The following is a 20170-nucleotide window of genomic DNA, read 5'->3' on the forward strand; positions in this document are numbered from 1 at the left end:
ACTGGCTGCTCATTCTACTTCCGGTACCATTCATTATCACTCATCCATATGCATTGCCTTCACTGCCCACCGACAGCCCTAGCATCTCTGGTTGCAGTCAAAGGCGCCCCCACCCTAAGTGACAGCGTGTCTGACTGCTTTCAATCATAGACTCTGTCTGCGGGTCTATTTTGTGGCATGGTGTAAAAATAAATAATTATAAAATAAATTAGCTTAGGGTCCTCCTATATTATGACACCCAGCCATGATAAAGGATACGGCTACAGGCTGCAGCCCCCAGTCGTGTGCTTATTTTGGCTGTGCATCAAACTAAAAGGGACCATGTGTGTTTTTTTTGTTTTTTTTTAATTATTGAAATAATTTTATAAATCAGTTAGCGGTCCCCCCAATTTTGATATCCAGCCATAATAAAGTCTGACAGCTGGGGGCTAATATTCTCAGGCTGGGGAGGCCCATGCTTATTGAACCCCCAGCCTAAAAATAGCAGCTTGCAGCCACCCATGATTATCGCATCCATTAAATGCGACAATCCCAACACTTTAACTGACTCTTCCCAATTGCCTTGGTGCAGTAGCATTTGGAGTAATATGGGGTTAAAGACAGCTCACAGCTGCCACTAAGCCCTTGATTAGTAATGGGAGGCATCTATGAGGCCCCCCATTACTAATCTGTAAGTGAAAAGAAATAAACACAAACACCTAAAAAAATCCTTTATTTGAAATAAAGTACAAAAATCCCCACCCTCTTTCACCCCTTTATTAACACTAAAAACACCTAGGTATGACGTAATCTACACGAGGTCCCACGACAATTCCACCTCTGCTACATCTGAAGTGACAGTGGGCAGCCATAGAACATGACCGCATGCAGTGCGCGTCAGGCAGAGCTGCGCAATGAGCGGTGATGTCACTTAGGTTATTTGCAGTCAAAGCTGGAGGTTCCCATGGTCCATCGCCTGTTATCGCAGGTTACCTGACCTCAGGTGAACTCAATAAACTTAGTAACCTCACCTCACCTGAGTTCACAGACCTGCATCTCCTGGCAGAAAATTGCTGTTTTTTTGCCACGAGATACAGATTTAGTGCATCAATCAGCTTTATCATGGGGCTCAGTATCAAAATTTGGGGTGGACTACATGCCGTTGTTTAAATTATTTATTTAAATAATTATAACCCCCCCCCAAAAAAACGCATGTGGTTCCTCTTATATTGATACATAGCCAAGATAAGCGCATGGCTGGGGGCTGCAGCCTGTAGCCATATGCTTTATCTGTGCTATAATATGGGGGGACCCTGCAACATTTTTTTTTTATTTATTTAGTTTAACACCATGACATAGACCCGTAGACAGGGTCTGTGAGCGCAAGCAGTCAGACTCGCTGCCACATAAGCTGGTGGCGTGTCTGACTGCAACCAATCACAGATGCTAGGAATGCCAGTGGGTGTAGAAAGCATTGAATATGGTTGAGCGATAATGAGCGGCTCCGGAAGTAGAATGATTGGACCCACATGCAGTTACAGCTGTGCTGGAGATTCAGTAAGAATAACGCGCTTGCTTTATTCTTATTTTATTTATTTTTCTTTTCTTTTATTTTTCATTTCCTGAGCTGCTGGATCCAGATCATTACCCAGAGTTCCCTAAGAACTCCGGGCCCGACATTCGAGTACTTTTGAAACCACGTGGATCCGGACTTTTACAGTCCGGGTCCACCCATCACTAGTTATGGCTACTGATTGGGGCGTGACATTGGGTGAAAAACATTGTTAGTAAAAGTCTAAGTACTGAATTCCATTATGTAGTAGAAGAGTATGCTATGCCTAAAGGCAGAAGTGGATACATTATGACGGTGGCAAAGACCATAGGTTATTGAAAAAGATTAAGCACAACTATGATGACTCAATTAACAAACATAAAATGTACCACTGGGGTATTATTACTCATAGACTTGCTACCTATCACTTAACTACTATGTCTTCATATCAATAGGGGCTCCCTGGTAAAGCTGGAACTAAAGGAGAGAAGGGTCAACTGGTAAGTGACTATATGTATGATCTATTCTATGGTCATGTCATGTATAGTTTTTTACTAGATTAGATATTTCTTGCATAGATATCAGGTTCTTGACCGATTTTACTCTTTCAGGGCAGCCATGGAGAATTGGGAGAAGCAGGCCCCTCTGGAGAGCCAGGTATTCCCGTATGTATCCACCAACCCAATGGCAATGTATCTGTCCATACTACTCGTGAACAAACAAGATACAGACAAAACCTAGGATAACACCCATCATTTTCATACTTTCACCAGAGGAATCTTGTTTTGTAGCCCCATGAACAAAACAAGGGACTCTTGGATATCAAGGAGGACCCAAGTAATAAGGCTAAAGTGCCATGCTGTTAAGTTGTTATAACATCTTGTGTTGCTCTAAGACTTGAGGTTTATTTTCTGTTGCAGGGTGAATCTGGACCTCCAGGAGAGAGAGGAGTGGCCGGCCCCAGAGGAGGATCTGTAAGTGAACATGGTGATTTCCGATGGTCTTTAACGTAGTGTTGATCCGTCTGCTGCATTATCATATATGGGACATCGCAGACTGGAGATAAGAGGACATCCAGAACTGGATGTGATATGGCCACACATGTAGGAAAGGTTGTGTAACATATACTCATTATGATTGATAAGGATGGACTGAGATTCATGGTAACATTACTTTAGGGGCGACAGAGGACAAACTGGTTAGGGTTCACTGGGGTGGAAAGTAGTTTTCTCTGCTTCCCGCTGAGTTTTAACATGCTTCTACAGTATATGACGAACAACCTCAACTTCAGGGTCCTCAGGCCAACTATGTAACTCTGCTGTCTTTTGTCATTCTACTGTGCAATGATGACTTTGTAAATAGGCCGACCAAATTTGTAGTCAATAAGTTTTCACTTCTTTCTTAGTCTGAGCTCAATTACCTCTCTAGACCCATGAAATACTTTTTTATAATTTCAATTAAGTTCCCAGAGATGTTCTTCAGGCCTTCACAAATGGAAAGGGAAAGTCACAATAGTCAGAGTGCTGTACATTTCTTCCAAGTTTGTTTTCCTTCAATCCATCACCATTTCTTCCTATGATGAGAAAGGAAAGTGCAAAGCTGCTTTTCTATTCAATATGAGAAATAAGGGTGGCATGACTCTCACGGGTGCTTTACACGCTGCGATATCGCTAACGATTTATTGTCGGGTCACGGTGTTTGTGACGCACATCCGGCGTCGTTAACGACATCACAGCGTGTGACACGTACGAGCGACCTTCAACGATCGCAAAAGTGGTCAAAATCGTTGGTGTTGGAGAGGTCATCCAAACACCAAAAATCGTTGTCTGGTAAGTAGCGATGTTGTTCCTCGTTCCTGCGGCATCACACATCGCTATGTGTGACATCGCAGGAACGACGAACATCTCCTTACCTGCGTCCACCGGCAATGGCAAGGAAGGAGGTGAGCGGCATGTTCCAGCCGCTCATCTCCGCCCCTCATCTGCTATTGGACGGCTGCCGTGTGACGTCGCTGTGACGCCGCACGAACCGCCCCCTTAGAAAGGAGGCGATTTGCCGGTCACAGCGACGTCGCAGGGAAGGTAAGTCCGTGTGACGCTACCGTAGCGAAAATGTTCGCTACGGCAGCGATCACCACATATCGCACCAATGTCGGGGGCGGGTGCTATCGCTCGCGACATCGCTAGCAATCGCTAGCGATGTTAGAGCGTGTAAAGCGGCCTTCAGTTCTGAGGTTTTCTAGGTGTGTGAAACTGACCATAAGGAACCGGCAGTAAGATCAACTAAAGCTACGACTCAGTGTGGTCTAAGAGAAGCTACTGTACATGTGCTTCTTCTCATATATGCAAAATTTCTTATGGTAAAACCCATTTATGTTCGGTGTCAGCTGTGGTGGGATTGAACCAGATCATCACCCCTGTGTTAATCGGAACATATTTCTCTCTGCAGGGTGGTGTTGGTCTGCAAGGACCTATTGGAGCTGCCGGAATCCGTGGCTTTCAGGTTAGTGGTTCATTGCTTGATGTAAAAATCTCACAATATCAGCTTCCTATGACGCTACATAAGATGCCAATATGATAGAGGGTGGAGCTGTGCACCAACACCCAATGGCAATGCATTGGGGCTCAAAGCGTCAAGATCCGCCTATGGCACTCTGAATGATACGTCACAAGATCTGTAACTTGAATTTAATGAATTTGTATAGAGTCATTATAATGGTCAGAATAATTATTATATGTATGCTTATACATGTTTTTTATATCTCACTAAGGGCCCAAAAGGCAACGTTGGTGACCCCGGCTTACCTGGACCTACTGGAATCCGTGGTGGATTTGGAGAACGAGTAAGAGTCTAGTTGTATAAAAGGAATTTTACTTTTCGATAGATAGATAACAAATAGGTATAAATATGATATAGATAGACAGGCAGACGTCAGACTCGTTATGTGACTGCACTTAGACACTAGATTTGGCTGCATGGATTGGATTTTCCTCTACCAGTTGGATCTGACAAACGCTGAGCTCTGGATTGTTCCCTGATCTAACCATCCAGAATAAATGGTCTTGACACCCACAGAGTTGTCATGTAAGGTGCCCAAACTTTAATCCCTCATTAAAATCCTCAATTAATCAGTGATGAATACATGGGGCAGTGAGTACATACTGTGCAGGAATGTCTGATGGAAGCAACAGCTTAACCTTATGTTTTCACCTCCAGGGTCCTGTTGGAGCTGCTGGCCCCAAAGGCAACCAGGTAAGCATGGCAAGAGGCTGCAGTATTACAAAGGAACCACAAAAGACCCTTAAATTGTCTTGGGTGATAGCCAACATGACTGACAATACGTGAGAGTCCAGCTTTCAGGGACATTATAGAATCAGCAAAAGCCGACTAGTATATAAGTAAACCTAATCCTAAACACGGACCACCCCCCCCCCATTAGTCATAGTGCCCCATAACAGTGACTCCATAGCTGCATCAGAATATAATTGTACATCTGGCCATAGCTCTCTGTCTTTCTGGCAGACAGCTACTTCTCCTGACTCCTACATACAAATGAGAGCTCATCTGATCCTTTAGAGGTTTTCAATGGGGAGAGTGGAGAAAACCACTGCCGGACGGTTATTTCCCCTGATAAAGAAAGGATTGAGTGGTTAAATCTGATCTAACATGTATGGGGGCCTTAAGTCAGAATTACACATAACAGTGCCCACCAGACTGACCTCAGAGAAGTGCCAGCACAGTCAGAGTTCTCCATGATAGTGATAGTGGCCATGAACAGTGCCAACCAGACTAACCACATAAGACCACTTTCAGACTAGTCTTTAAGAGGTGCATTTACTAGTCTATATTATAGGCACAAGTTCTAGCCCGACCAGGAGTTTAGTAGCCCAAACTCAACTTAATAGATCCCTATAAAGCTGTGAGTTAAGGTTAGACCCGTGATCAAGCAGGAATAAATTAATCTGTAACACGGTAGTCTGAAACCAGCCTCACAATGCTTCCATTACCGCGGAGTACCTGTAGTAGTACTAATCAAATTGACCATATAACAGCGCCCCCATAACCACATTAGATGGCTATATAACCATGAGTGCTCCATAACAGTGCCAGTCATAAAAATCTTACATTCTGCCAAACTGCCCTCATAAAAAGTACAAGCCCCCATAACACTGCCAGCCTCTATCCCCATAACGTTATCTAAAGGCTCTGCTACAGTGCCAGACTGACAAGCCCCCATAACAGTATCACAATAACAGCATTTCAGAGACCACATAAAAGTGCCTCATGACATTGACAGCCATAACTCGCCAGTAATAGTTCCAGTCCAGGTCTGCCTTGTTTAAGACCAATGTTTATCCCTTATGTTTAGGGCATTGCTGGATCTGACGGACTTCCAGGAGAAAAGGGGGAGATGGTAAGTAATGATGGTCCAGCGTAAGCCTACCACAAACATAAAAGGAAGCAGGGAACACAGATCGGTTATATAATGTGTATGGTATATGTGGCTTCCAAATATGATCACTGTTATCACTTTTACATTCTATAAGTACTAAAGAGATCATGGAGGCATGAAACACACAGAACCGCTTGCCTCAGGCATTTACTAGATCGTGAATTAGTCGGCTGCTGTAGCCAATAATGGCCCCATGTTATGTGAGACATTTCCATATCTATGTTAGTAGAAATCACAGATACTGTTCATTTCTTCTCTACCTGTCTTGTAGGGACCATTTGGCCCAGTTGGACAGAAAGGCGAGGTAAGAGAAATGTATGAATGTTGAAACCCTGATCTATTGACATACCCTACATCAGACATCGCTATTATGCATCACCCCAAATGTCAGTTTGCCCTGTGAAGCTGTCCTTAGTACCAGGTTGGAGGTTTTGACGTCATTGTGGACATTTTATCTGCTTCTTACTTTTGTGTTGCTCTTTGCCTTTCTATTAGCCCGGAGTGAGAGGTGAAACCGGCCCTAAAGGTATTTCAGGACCCAACGGCACATATGGCGTACCAGGAGTCCCTGGCCCACCGGGCCCAATGGGTTTCCAAGGAGAACAAGGAGTCCCTGGTATCACAGGAAAATCTGGCGTCCTTGTAAGTAACTTTCTACAGACATCTCAGCTGGATGACCATCAATATTACTGCCATGGCAGCACAACCAAGGGTTTTGCCATACTACTTTTCCTGATCAGTCTTTGTCATAGGTTCTCATAGCAGCCAATGCTGCCCCCTGCCTCCCAAATCCTGCCACTGAGATCCCCAAGGTCTGCTTTTCTTGACCAAAGTATAGAATTTACTGACATATCTTACATTTATACAGTCGACATTATATACAGTTTAGGCACCACTTATACAGGGCAGGTTTTATTTTTCCATTTTATCCTCTTCCTGCAAAGATTCAGTGAACTTTTTTCACTTGAAAAGGTAATGACATGGGGTGCCAATACTTCTGCACAAGGCTTTATCTATTTTAAAATTCAGACATGGGAGAAGTATATACAGTGTGTGCACCCATATCCTGTCCACCGCCATTAACTTGAGAACGGCGGCAGCTATAGGCATAGAAGTGTTGTCTAGGTATAGCCATGCGCTACGCAATGAAACCACCTATAGCGCCACCTGGTGGAAAACAACGGAGTTAGCATTTTTATCTCGAAAACGGAACGAGATAGAGAAAAAAGTGAATTAAAAAATTGTAGGGCATCATCATTTCAATACGAATCGACACCTTGCATACAGAAATGCTATGATATGAAACCCATGATCCCCCCAAAAACATTTAATGCTGGTCACACATATGGCGCTCATTTAACTTTGATGCTCAAAGTGGCCACCGACAGCTGCAATGCACATCTGGACTCTGGACAGCATACTGTATCTTGCTGCATGTTGTGCAATATGGTAGGTGACATGTTTGCACAAGCATCTGTGATACGTCATCGTAGGTCCTGCAATTTTGGTGGAGGGGTCGCATACACCTGCTGTTTGATGTGACCTCACAGAAAGAAATCCAATGGGGTCAGGTTAGATGAGCGTGGAGGCCACTGCACGCAGCCACCATACCTAATGACTTATAGGAAGGTCTCCATGAGGTATCGCTTCACGTCTGCAGCCTTGTGAGTTTTACACGTTCTAATCATAGCATTATTATTAGCACTTTTATTCCTATAGCTGCCACCGTTCTCAAGTTAATGGCGGTGGACACACTGTATACAGTATATTGGGGATGTGGAATTTGTCCATGAATATGTGCTACATGCTATATATGTATTCTGATTCAGTGTGGAAGACTTTTTACTATGTACCCAACTATTAATATCAAAAGGGAGTAAACCATGTCTGCAGGGTCAGATCACACACAGTGGTTGCTTGAAGTCTTTAACCATGAAGACACATAGCTCTACATTATAGCTGAATACACAAAAAGGTAGGACATTATTCACTCATACTTTAGTCCATGTTATGACAATGTTAAATCAAAGTCTGAAAATAACCAATAGAACTGTCATTCCTGTGACCATCCTGTTGAGTTGAGTAATGATATTTTTAATATTTTAGGGTAAGCTGGCAAGTGAGCAGCATATCCGGGAGTTGTGCGGTGGAATGATCAATGGTGAGTGTCTCTATGCTATATATACTCGCTTGATCAGTTGCAGTCACACAATGTCCAGCTGGAGGTTGCTAAGCTGGATGAATGTAGAAATTCCATGCGGAGTCCATATTTTGCCTTTTGTGACGTTTCTTCTAAAACCAGTGACGAGGTTACGTATTCTAACCTAGGCTAGAGGGAATGGATCGCTTAAATCTAAATAGTTTCCATGGGAAGTATCTTGATATAAACAATATTTTCTTGGCACAAGCCCCTCGACATGGATAGTCTGTTATAGAATTCAGCTGTATAAGCATATCTGGATAAACTGAGATGTTGAGCGTTAAAATCAATTTATTGGTGTCTTGTTGAGCACCTGGACTCAGAAGACAATAGGCTGACCTGTCAAGGGAACAAGCTACATACTGTATATGTGTCCATCTAAAGTTGATGTATTTTACCTTTCTTTGCGCTATGTCCTTGTAGATCAAATTGCACAGTTAGCAGCAAATCTAAGAAGACCCTTAGCTCCAGGTTCGGTTGGTCGTCCAGGCCCTGCTGGAGCACCTGGTTCTCAGGGTGCTCCTGGTCGTGTAGGACATCAAGGTATTCGTGGACCTCAAGGATACCGAGGGCCAACAGGAGACTTGGGAGCTCCAGGTCCAAGAGGTAAAAGCAGGCTTCTGTCTACAAAATGACCATGATGATCTTTGTTTTCCATAGGATTTGATATTGATGACTAACAAAACTCTCACGCGTCAATTATTCCGATGTCTTTTCATTTTCTAGGTAATTCAGGTGAGAAAGGAGACAAAGGACAAGTTGGCCGAGGCATTGATGGACCACCCGGTGATCAAGGAGAGACAGGTATAATCATTAACATGATGCACAAATTTTTAATACAAGGGCTGGATTCATCATAACTTTCATGCCAGAATTCTGGCATAAAAAGCATTAAATATTCACAAAATTTGGGGGCAATGCAAGGCTGCGCTAAAATTTTTGCAACATATGGCGTTTTTTTTCGCCTTGCTTTGACAAAGTGGGTGGGGCTGTGGCAGGGCAGGGATGTGACGACCCCCGCTCATTATGAATTTGACTAAAAGGAGTTGCCACCCCCCCATCCCATCGCGGTATTACTCCAGGTGTGCGCCTCTTAATAAATCAGGAGCATCTAACTCGAGCTCACCTCATCATCATCAAAACTGGTGTGAACAACAGCAGTCTGGATGAATCGGTTCCCAAGTCTTTATGTTTTGCATAATAATGTGAAATATAAATGGATCTTTGCAATATTTGCAGGTGCACAAGGAGTACCCGGAACAAGCAGAGATGGGCGAGATGGTTCCCACGGTGAGCCTGGTTTCTCTGGTGAGCCTGGAAGAAATGGTGCAATAGGTGCTCAAGGAACTCCTGGAATATGTGACACATCCGCTTGCCAAGGTGCAGTCTCTGCAGCAAAATCTGGTTCCAAAAAGTCGTAAACACCACATTGAACATAAAGAAGGAACTGTCTATTTAATACAGCACTCTGCTGTATGGAAGATCTTCCTCTAGAAGACCTTAAAGGAGGTAAACCTTCACGACAATCAAGAGTGGAGCTGTGCACCAGCTCCACCACAACTGGAGAATATCTGAATTAAAGTATTCTAGACAATTATGTTTTTTCAAAGCTCACTATTACCCCTTCTTACCTTTCTGGACCCTACCCTAGCCCCTTCCTCATCCTTCCTTTCGACCATGTTTCCTTGGCACGCTGCTCACCCTTCTTCCATGTTGCCCAACCAACAAACTGAGACCAAGAAAACTCATCCCTCTTGCAGTCTTGCATTGCTAGAGGTAAGTGTACATAGAAAATTCCACAGGAGGCCAAATGGGTCCAGTTTTTGATCTTGAGAACCCTACTCCACCACCTGCAGTGTGACTGAGACATGTTGTTATTGACCCATCTCCAAGACCTAGACAAGTACTGTATGATGTGTTGTAAAAATAAAGAGTCCATTTTTTATATCATGTGCATATGATGTCCTGTTTTAGTGCACTGCCCTAACAAAATTGGACAAAATAAATGTCTGCAAACTTTGTGAATATCAGCAAATAAAAGACAATTAGTATTTATTTTGGTGACTTGTATGTACAATAAAGCCTGTTGCTTCATCTGATGTAATGACTGAATAAAGCCACTTTCACCATCCGGAAAAGAACTGGTTAAAAATTTTGCAATTTATTAACAACCTTTTAAGAGGTGGATATTGCCTACTACAGCAACAGAGGTGGTTTAGTAAATATAAAGATTTCATTACTATTGTAACTACTTATACTACTACTTGTCTTTGCCTTTACAATGTGAACTATTTTAACAATATTTCTGGCTTAACTTTTAAAAGTTGAATTATTTTATATTATAAGGGAGGGTATGTTACCCATGGCAGTTCCTAATTTTGCTGTGTTCAACAGACTGTGAGCCAAACCAACAATGTTTTCTGGAACTCACTGAAATTTATCTAAATGTCTAAGATCAGAGGTTTACAATGTGATGCCTCAGATCTGGAGTACTAAAGATTTGAGGTCACTATACCAAAGGATTACAATAACATTTTACTTCTATATGAATCAGTTTCTAAAGATGGCATGTGTAAGGTACCCATAGCAGCTCCATAACTATTGAACCAAGAGCAGCACAGATTGTAATTAAACCTCTTATCACATTTCTGTCAAATAAAATTAATATGTATTTTTTGTCTGCAGAATCTGGTTGTTATGAGGAACTATGTTTTCCTACCAATATTTTTCAAGAATAGCCCCATTGTGCTATTCTGATGGTTGGTTGTGCTTGTACACCGCCTTTTGAGCCCAGCTCGTCAAAAACGGATGTCAAACTACTTAAAGAAAGGGAACCGTACACCCTCTTGATGAAACTGGTACCAACAAATACACTGCAATTGCCCATTTGAGCTAACATATATAGCGACTGACTCTACTTAAAGAGGTGGTCTACTATACTGCATAGTGGCCACACATCAATGTAAAGCTCATAAAGAAGGCTTTTCTCAAATACCTTGTGTAGTCAATCGTGCCTCTACTGTGGTCCGTTCATCCCCATCATGTGATCTCTGAGATCCGGTGATGTCACATCAACTTCCAGTTGACTCTATATCACCGAAGAGGCCCCAGTCTCCCTGAGAGACTGGGCTGTGGGAGGAGTTTCATCGCTCATCACAGCCCAGCATTGCTCCTCCTTGCAGAAACTCCGCCCACAGCCCAGTAACTCATGAAGACTTGTGCCCGCCTCGTTGATGTCGGGTCAACTGGAAGTTGACGTGACATCACCGGATCTCAAAGGTCACGAAGCCTGGGGGGTCACATGATGGGGATGAGCGGACCACAATAGCGCCGCTCAGAGGCACACTGACTACACAAGGTATTTGAGAAAAGCCTTCTTTATGAGCTTTAAATCGATGAGGCCACTAATGCTGAGTAGTGGACCACCCCTTTAAATTACTATATTCCTATCTATACAGAAACAGGATAATTAGGCAGGATGTCAGAACACAAATAAAGCAAGGTTTGTGACCGTCCTGCTATATCATACTGTGCCATCTTCTGCAACTGCTTCCCACTGCACGCCATTCGACCAGCAGAATAAAAGCTTATCTTCTGCTTAAAGCTACTAAAAGCTGCAATATAGGTCTGCAAGCAGTGGCTCTCCTTAAATTCCAACTCCTAGTGTGCATGTATATGCTAAAAGTTGTGGTTTTGCAATAGACTGTAAACCTCGTGTCACAGACCATGGTAAAGCTTAACCGCTTGTGACTCTTATATAAGGAAAGTGCAGGAATTTTAGTATGTTAGACTTAAAAGGGGTTGTCCACTAATGGACAATCCATCATGTATGGCCCTAGTGTGCTACATTAAAAACAAAAAATGTATACTAACCTCCCATACTGGCAATGCTCCTTCGCTTTGAGCCCTGTGTTCCCTTCCAGTCTTGTGACATTCATGCACATACTGTTGGCATTTGGCTCCACTTGTTGGTTCCAGTGGTCGTTTTCTACTGATTTTAGTCTCAGCTGTGTCTTGCAATGTTCTATAGAGCGACACAGCTGAGACTCAAGTCATCATGTGACCGCAAATGGAATACATGCAATCACTTGACCAACGCTGAAACCAGCAAGCAGAAACATATCCTAAAGATGTGTATTTGCACACCGTTAGGATTCGGCAAACTGCAGCGAAAATTTTGCCAGGTGTGGCCAACCCCATTAAACCAAGTAGTTATCCCCCAAAACCAAAAACTGCTTGAATAACTTATGCTAGATCAATATTTCTTCCTAAAGTCAAACACAAACCTGGAGCTATCAGACCATGAGTAAAGTAGAATCCTAATATTCCGATTACCTTGAACACCTACACAACCTACACAGATAAGTGACAAGCACTACAGAAACCCATTTCTATCTGTAGAGGGTATCACGCTGCCCTTTTCTGAGCCTGAATGTTATAACTTATATGATACCTGACAGCACGGTTATGCCGACCTACCTGAGGACAACATAAGCAGTGAGTTTGGTGTAATTATGAGATGTGGGCTACCCACCTTACAGCTTTCTCTGTATTACTATGTGTAGGGAATAAAGCTGTCAATCATAAGCGGAAGAGAAGGAATAGCCCACCCACATCTAATGAATAAACAGAATTGCAACAAAGGGAGTGACAGCAGTCATTGGTGAAATGTCCTTTGCTCTCCAGTGTAGTCCAGGTAGCCATATACAATACAAATGATGTCCTCGCGGTGATGAGCTGCGGTCACACACCCTGCACCCTATTACTGACATCCTGAGAAGAGCTGCTCCCGGTTTCCTCCTGGACTGTGCCAATTCTTGCTCCTTCTGTTCCCGAAACTTTCAATCTCCTACCAGTTCCCCCACAGAAAACAGCTTCAAACTCCTGAAATAAAACAGAATAAAGCAATTTTAACCATCATACACAGATAGTATATTAACACTGCAGCAAGAAATTCTCCGAAACTCAATTTTTCCCCCAATAGGGTGGCAAAAAATGTGACAGGTGACAGGGCAGCATGGGGACTAAGGAGAAAGTTAAATTGTGACTGTATGGCCACTATACACATTAGAGAACAATTGTCCTACCCCACTCATCTAATGTGTATGGTGGCCTCCCAACACTCCCCTAACATCACCTGTGGGGGGAAGAGAAGGATTTGGCTGTTGGAATGTCAATGGCTGGTCCTTTCATTTGACAGAAAGATAACCACTGACAGATAAGTCTGGCAGTGGCGCTTGGCCCTGTTGAGTGTTCCTGTGCAGGGTCATGTTGGGAAAGGTAGCCGTATGCCAAACAATCGTTCATCCAACAGCTGTCTAATTTGTATGGCCAGCTTCAGGGTGAACATATCAAGTAGATATCATCCTTAATGCATAGTTGCAGGGGCAGACATACTAATGGTACAATCTGTGAAGCCACATTGGGGCCCAAGAAGTAAATAGACCCACTTCCACCTCCAAAAACTACAGTAGTTTCTTCCACAGTCAAATTATTGTACTACAAAAGGCCCATATATTGTTCTTGCACAGAAGCCCTCTTCAGTCTGTGTCCGCCCCTACATAGCTAAGTTATTACACCTCCCCATGGCATGGACTGGAGCTGTCGGTGATGTCTGACCTTTTTCAAAGTGTCCCCATGTCTCTCCTGAATATATTTTAGGAAGGCGGTGGTCCACTGCAGTGTGGTCGCCTTATCCGTCTCCACTGTGCAAAATGGAACTAAATTATTCAACTCGTCGCAGCATACCCTTATTCTGCGTCTGTGGAGACAAAGAAGATTGTGAGGCACAGAAGCATTCGGGACCCTCAGGATCTGGGTGTGGTGGCCATCACTGTACCTCTGTACTGTGTGGAATTTGTTACGAGTCGTCTTTTTTTTTTTATACCCAAGATTAAAACCTCGCAATCAGGAGCCATAATCAGACTGCTGTCCCAACATCTGCACATGCCCAGTAAAGAGGGACTCCTGCACAACTGGCCTTATCAGGGGGAAAGGTTTCACGGCTCCTCTGATCTTATGCAATTTATGGAAGGAGCTTTTTTTTGGAAGACAAAGATATTAAAACTGAACTAGATTAAATGATGCAACAAATCCCACAGCTTCACCTGCGGTCTCTCTCCATACGATTGTGTCTTTCTCTGCGTTGGGACAAACCAGTCTGCTTGCTATCAGACACCTGCTCTGCAGTATTTCCCTGTGTAGCTATCCAGGGCGTCCCCCGGCAAGTGTTGCTTATGTCACCCAGAACTCTTCGCTCCATATTGTTGCCTGACTGTTGTATGCAGCTGCGGCTTCTCTTCTTTATTGATTGCTTACACAATGTATCTGTAAGGGAAGCTCAGAGTCATATTAGGGGTCTGTCATTGACAAAATTCTTACAATGTGAAAACTCCAGCCAAACACACAAATTATATTGTTTGGCTGTAGTTCTGTGCTTTCAAGAGACAGACTGTGACTAGAGATGAGCGGATCAGTGGATGTTCGGGTTTGCTGAGTTTGGCCAGACTTTAAGGGTATGTGAGCACGGTGCCAAAAATTTCTGCACCTAAAATCTGTGCCTTGTAGCAGAGAAACGCATCTTGTGGCCAAAAAAACTCAAAAACCCGCATGTGTTTTTGCGCCATGCATTTTTTTTCAGTGTATTCAATGGCTTGACAGGCTAAAAAACACAGGAAAAAACGCACAAAGAATTGACATGCTGCTTCTTTTTTTCTGCACGCAAAACTGCAAGGAAAAAAAGAAGCAACGTGTGCACAGCATTTCTGAATTCTCATAGACTTTGCTGGGACAAGGAGAGACATGAAGTTTTGAGCAACAAACTGCACCAAAAAAAAATGCAGTGTGCGCACAAGGTGTAAAAAAAAGATTGGTTTAGGAACCAGACTTGACCCGATCTTGACAACGGACAACGTAGCCTGTAGAAGTCAATGGGGACCCCAAGTTCTGTGCTGTAAATTGGACACAATAAGGGCTATGGGGCTGTAGAATGCAAAATGGGGGTAAGAGCAGTACAATTAAACATGCTATGTTTCTCCGACGATAAGACAACAGTCAGATCTTTTCTGGCCCGCTCATTAATCCATATGAATATTCCCTGCTTCTCCCGCCCATCCTCTGTGTCAGTGTCTGTTATTAGTTGCAGTCAGACAGCTATACACGCCCTCCGCCGCTCACTCTCTGTGCAAAAAGAAATAAATCATTTAAAAAAAACGGATAAGGTTCTATCAGACACCTCCATTATTAACTCACGAAGTGAATGGTTATGTAAGGTTACTGACATCAGCGCATGTGGGAAAATCCAGGACTGGCGCTGACTGCCAGTAACCTAAGAACGAGACTCCATAGGAATCGATGGGCGTCATGGGATATTACCTGTTGAATTATCATTGGAACTTCTTTTTATTTAATAAATTGATGAACAAGGGCATCTGGGGGAGTCTTTATTGAAATAAAGTATTTTTTCCCGTGTGTGTTTTTTAGCCATTCACTTGCTGGGTTAGTAAGGGGGGGTGTCTGATAGACCCCTATACATTACCAACCCCAGGGCTTGATGTCAGCTGTCAAGTCACATTAACTAATACCCCGATTGCCACCGCACCAGGTCAATCGGGAAGAGCCAGGTAAAGCACCAGACTTGGGGCAGCTTCGGGCTGCTATTTTTAAGCTGTAAATGGCCCAATATCCATGGGTCTTACCAGTGTAATAATAACAGCCCTCAGCTGTGCGCTTTACCTTGGCTGATTATCAAAAAAGAGGGGGGGAATTATTTTTTTTTTCTTCAAGTGTTGCGCAGGCCAATCGCAACCATGTCAATACTTGACATGGCTGTGATGGGTCCAGAAGTGCCCACACCGAAAAAGCTTGCTGATTGGCTCCTCTGTAGCCTTTCAACAAGCTTTATTCAGATGACAAACAAGAACAGGAACTGGATGTACAGTTAAAAGTCCATGTTCAGGTCAGAGACACGGACACTTGGTGTTCGGTATGTACTCCAAACTTTATCGTTTAGATTCGCTCATCCCTAACTGTGACCCATTTATCCTGGATGACAAAACCCAGCACCATAATGAGGGCCTACTTTGATCATTATTTGCTTTCTTCAATGTAAGCTGCCTTCCCGAAAGTTTCATTCTGAATAGGGTTCACTTTCCACATCCAGACCTCAGGTGAAGCCTGCAGTGGTACTGGCAACCCAACATTGCTGTCATGTGCAACTTAGGAAGCCATACACAGGCTTCGCTTTTCTGGTTGTATATGATCCTATGGTAACCACACTTGTACACAAAATTGGTAGACTGCTACGAATTCTCACCTTCCACTTTAATTAAAACCTCCCCAGGCAGCAGATTGTTTCGTGATGACAAATTTTGCTTTGCTAATTCACTGTCCTGCTGGTAACAGAAAGAAAAGCCTTGGGCCAAAGAGATCTCCTGGTTCCTTGCGGCTTCAAGTAGGGGGCAGGATGCCCTGCAGTTCAAGGAGGAATTAGGCTGGAAAAGAATATGTAGTCAGTGTGCAGCTCGTGCTTCTCGTGGCACTTACTGAAGGAGACTTAGGATCACCTGTGTAAGGGAGTGATCAGCGTTTCTCGATGGAGTTGTGCTTTGTAAGTTGATGTTTGAATTTACCAACTTAAGTGTCGATAAGGCGGCTTTATTTTTCACGAGGGGGGTCCACTTGCCTGGCTGTTGGATTGCTATAAGCTGGGAAGGGTGGTGGATAAGGGTCACCAAACTGTAATGTAGAAATGGAGAAGGACAGTGTAATGTATTTGTCATCTCCTCCGCAGAGGACTGTAATGGAATGAGGTCTCCATGTACGATCTGTTACCTCCCCACCGGAGTCTGCTCCAGTGACTTCTATTTCAATCACCAGGCGAAGCCATGTTCCTGACGTGGATAGTGCTGATGATGGGAGAGGAGTCAATGAAAGCGGCGTTGCTGGGCGCAGGCTCCGCTCATCCACTGGGCTGGGTTTCCTTGGGATCTGCAGTACCACTGGCTGACTGTAGGGGGCGTGTGTCTTCCAACTGAAGTTACCATCATTCAGCTACAACCAATGGGAAGACACCACACCCTTCTTACTTCCCCTCCTGTCTGCTGACCACTGCCAGAGATAATGTAACGCCTGCCTGGATCCACAGACTCAGACGGGCTGTAATGGACAGGCTAAAGGGAAGCCACTTACCAAGCAGGACCCCTAGAACCCTGAAACCCTTTAACCCCTATACAGGGATTTGAAAATTACACAGGGCCCCAATGATCACTACCTGTGGAAGGCTGCAGTCCGATGAGAGTAGTAGTCAGGCAGGGTCGAACCGGGAAATGCAAAACAGGGACAGAATCATGCAGGCAAAAACGTAATCAGAAAACAAAGCAGAGGTCAAATCCGGATCGGGCAGCGAGGTACATAAACAGCAGGCAGGAGGGTAGTCAGGAAACAAGCAGAAGTCAGAACACCAGAATCACTAAACAGAACAAGGCGGGACAGGAACCAGCAATACAGAACTAACTCTGGCAGTGGTCAGCAGACAGGAGGGTAAATAAGAAGGGTGTGGTGTCTTCCCATTGATTGTAGCTGAATGATGCTAACTTCAGTTGGGAGACACACGCCACCTACAGTCAGCCAGTGGTACAGCAAATGCCAAGGAAACCCAGCCCAGTGGATGAGCGGAGCCTGCGGCCACCAACGCCGCTGGCATCAACTCCTCTCCCATCACCAGCACTATCCACGGCAGGAACACAGCGTCGCCTGGTGATCGAAGTAGAAGTTGCTGGAGCAGACTCCGGTGGGGACGTAACACGGTCCCTCTGGAGAGCTTGTGCCTATACACAGCTGTCGATCTAAAGAAGCAGATCTTCAACTGGGCCAGTGAATTATACTTTATAACAATATGGCGGTAAAAAAGTTCAATGAGGCCCAACTAAACTTGTTCTACACTTAAGTCCTAGACAGCATATTGTGGCTCAGCTTTCTGGTGACTTGTATGACATTAAGGGATGTTCCCCAAAGAAGTCAGTAAGATACAACCCAAAAATGAGCAGAAGTAAATAACAAAAAAAATCAGTGACAAAAATGAGTAAAATACACACTTTTTTGCTGTTACACTGGCCTCTGGCATCTCCGTACACCTGGGTGTATCTGTCGGTAAACTGGTAAATCTGTCCTCTAAACGAACACGAACCGTTGACTTCATTCTGGTTTCTGACAAGCATCCTAAATTCTCATTTTCCTTATTACGCTCAATAATGTCACTAGTTGGCTTTACTCTCTTTGGAACCGCCCCCAATGAGTCACCGCTAGTGTTATTTGGGTGTTTTTCAGCCATGTCACCACTAGGGGGAGGTAAGCCGGATTCACTAAGCATCATCCTCAGTTCCTGACAGTCGATATGTACTAAGGTTTGGTTATTATCAGTGGGCTGCCATACCACTGGGCACTCATCTTGACCTTCAGAGACACCAGTAGATGGACAATGAGCATTGGATAAATTACCAGATGGAAAGAAAGGGGCGCTCATCCTCGTCTCTAACTCCCTCTCATTGCTCTGACAATCAATATGTGAACAGAGGAGCTGCTGCAGCTGGTTATAGTCAATTTCCGTTAACTCTGCGATGCTTATATCAATGGCAGCACTATTTCTGGCCTGTTCATTAACCACGTCCTCGCCGACACAAGAAGAATCTAAAGATGTGGTGGGGCAGCTAGAAGTTGCTGTATTTGCATGTGTCGGTCCAAACATAATAATATCAGACAGGTAAAAACGTAATAAAACACCAAATTGTTATTGACCCTTGCAGTTAGTAAACACACAAAAATCAATAACCAACAAGTGGAAATGAAGAGTTAATATTAATAAGGTCTCCAACAAGAGACAAAGAGTTAACAAAAGAAAAGAGACCACGGCAAAAGAGATAACAGACCAACCTGCCAAAAAAGGGGACAATGTATATAAAACACCTTCAAGACAGAGATAAAACCAGAAGTGAATAATTTAAGCAGGGGAGGAACAAACAATGCAGCCTAACTCTAGAAAGCCCTTTTAGTCAGAGATAATAGAAACCAAGTAGATAAAAACCTGTTAAGAGGATGTGGCAAGTGCAAAGGCTCAAGTCTGGCTAGTATTACACCTCTATAGCATAACACATAAAGGAGAGGAGCCGCGGCAAACTACAAGCTGGCGCAGTGGGGCTCCGCGGGGGCAGGGCGGGAGCAACTGCTGCTAACTGCCCGCCTGTGACGTCATTGCTTGAAAGGCGCAAACACCGCCCACTTTCTAAGAGCAATCTGCCCTCCCCGTTTCTGAAACGCGCTGCTCAGTCTGCAGGGAGGGGGAGTATAAGTCGGTGTCTCCTGCTCCCGTCACATTATGAGACTGCGTGTGGTTCACAAAATTATGGAGGAGAAGCGGGGAGAAACCAACGTCCGCCCAGAGCCTCACCTGACGTGTTTAGCGCCAGCCCACGTGGCTCATCGACGTATGTCGCTCCTCGAGAGAGGCGCCATCTTGTTGGTAGGTTACGCTGACGCAACTGCATAACTCCCGGACTAGGAGTTTCTCGTCACCCTGAAGTGGAGGATGTCGGTAGCAGGAGAGACTGCAGTTTACTCTCCGAGGCTGTAGGGGGCGCTGTCAGGTGCTGTCTTAGTTTAAAGCAAATGCAGTATTGCACTTTGCTGTGCAAACAGGACTCGAGAACAATGACAACCTGTGCGAACTGAGCGATCTAACATAGATTGCTTTGGTCTTGATATGCAAATATGCTTTCAAACTCCCCCCGATGTGAAATGTTTACCGCTCGGCGGTCGTATAGTGCTACCTGTCTGTGTAACCTAACGTGTAGTCACTGTATGTGACTCATCTCCCCTGAGCAAAAAAAAAGATCAGACTTTGAAAGCCATCACGTCTAGTCCTCAGCCAGATTTGATATAGTTGAAATTTGTTTGCCAAACCCATAGATTTCAGTGGAACTAGACTTGTGTA

The 20170-nt window shown here is 44.1% G+C and overlaps 2 protein-coding genes across 4 annotated transcripts in view; one reads left to right on the top strand and one right to left on the bottom strand.

Moving 5' to 3' along the window:
• COL9A3 (collagen type IX alpha 3 chain) overlaps positions 1 to 10785 on the top strand; it is a 57264-nt gene extending 46479 nt beyond the window's left edge. For both annotated transcript variants that reach the window (XM_075347782.1, XM_075347783.1), the window contains 13 exons: positions 1987 to 2031; positions 2143 to 2196; positions 2452 to 2505; positions 3980 to 4033; positions 4302 to 4373; positions 4748 to 4783; positions 5901 to 5945; positions 6256 to 6288; positions 6480 to 6626; positions 8091 to 8145; positions 8608 to 8790; positions 8911 to 8988; positions 9424 to 10785. In XM_075347782.1, coding sequence (XP_075203897.1) covers positions 1987 to 2031; positions 2143 to 2196; positions 2452 to 2505; positions 3980 to 4033; positions 4302 to 4373; positions 4748 to 4783; positions 5901 to 5945; positions 6256 to 6288; positions 6480 to 6626; positions 8091 to 8145; positions 8608 to 8790; positions 8911 to 8988; positions 9424 to 9605 — 1038 coding nt within the window. In that variant the 3' untranslated portion in view covers positions 9606 to 10785. The remainder of the gene's footprint in view (positions 1 to 1986; positions 2032 to 2142; positions 2197 to 2451; positions 2506 to 3979; positions 4034 to 4301; positions 4374 to 4747; positions 4784 to 5900; positions 5946 to 6255; positions 6289 to 6479; positions 6627 to 8090; positions 8146 to 8607; positions 8791 to 8910; positions 8989 to 9423) is intronic.
• A 776-nt stretch (positions 10786 to 11561) lies between these two features.
• Positions 11562 to 19615, bottom strand: TCFL5 (transcription factor like 5). 2 transcript variants are annotated; one of them, XM_075347784.1, is made up of 6 exons: positions 18279 to 19611; positions 16749 to 16920; positions 16499 to 16676; positions 14292 to 14511; positions 13804 to 13945; positions 11562 to 13068 (listed from the first exon to the last, which is right to left on the bottom strand). In XM_075347784.1, the coding sequence occupies exons 1-6, from the start codon at positions 18926 to 18928 to the stop codon at positions 12928 to 12930; spliced, it is 1503 nt and encodes a 500-aa protein (XP_075203899.1). In that variant the 5' UTR covers positions 18929 to 19611; the 3' UTR covers positions 11562 to 12927. The 2 variants fall into 2 exon arrangements, with proteins under 2 accessions (XP_075203899.1, XP_075203901.1); XM_075347786.1 differs by lacking the exon at positions 13804 to 13945 and having other exon boundaries at positions 12928 to 13068; positions 18279 to 19615.
• Positions 19616 to 20170: the final 555 nt, after the last annotated feature.

This window comes from Anomaloglossus baeobatrachus, chromosome 5, assembly GCF_048569485.1.
Source record: "Anomaloglossus baeobatrachus isolate aAnoBae1 chromosome 5, aAnoBae1.hap1, whole genome shotgun sequence".
NCBI classification, from domain to species: domain Eukaryota; kingdom Metazoa; phylum Chordata; class Amphibia; order Anura; family Aromobatidae; genus Anomaloglossus; species Anomaloglossus baeobatrachus.

What these genes read in the sequence shown, in the direction of transcription:
- TCFL5 (XM_075347784.1), bottom strand. Translation starts at nt 18,928, where the DNA reads ATGTTTGGACCGACACATGCAAATACAGCAACTTCTAGCTGCCCCACC. An exon ending in CTGATCACTCCCTTACACAG is followed by an intron (nt 16,677 to 16,748) that starts GTGATCCTAAGT and finishes ATTCTTTTCCAG; the next exon opens with CCTAATTCCTCCTTGAACTG. An exon ending in CGTATGGAGAGAGACCGCAG is followed by an intron (nt 13,946 to 14,291) that starts GTGAAGCTGTGG and finishes TTGTCTCCACAG; the next exon opens with ACGCAGAATAAGGGTATGCT.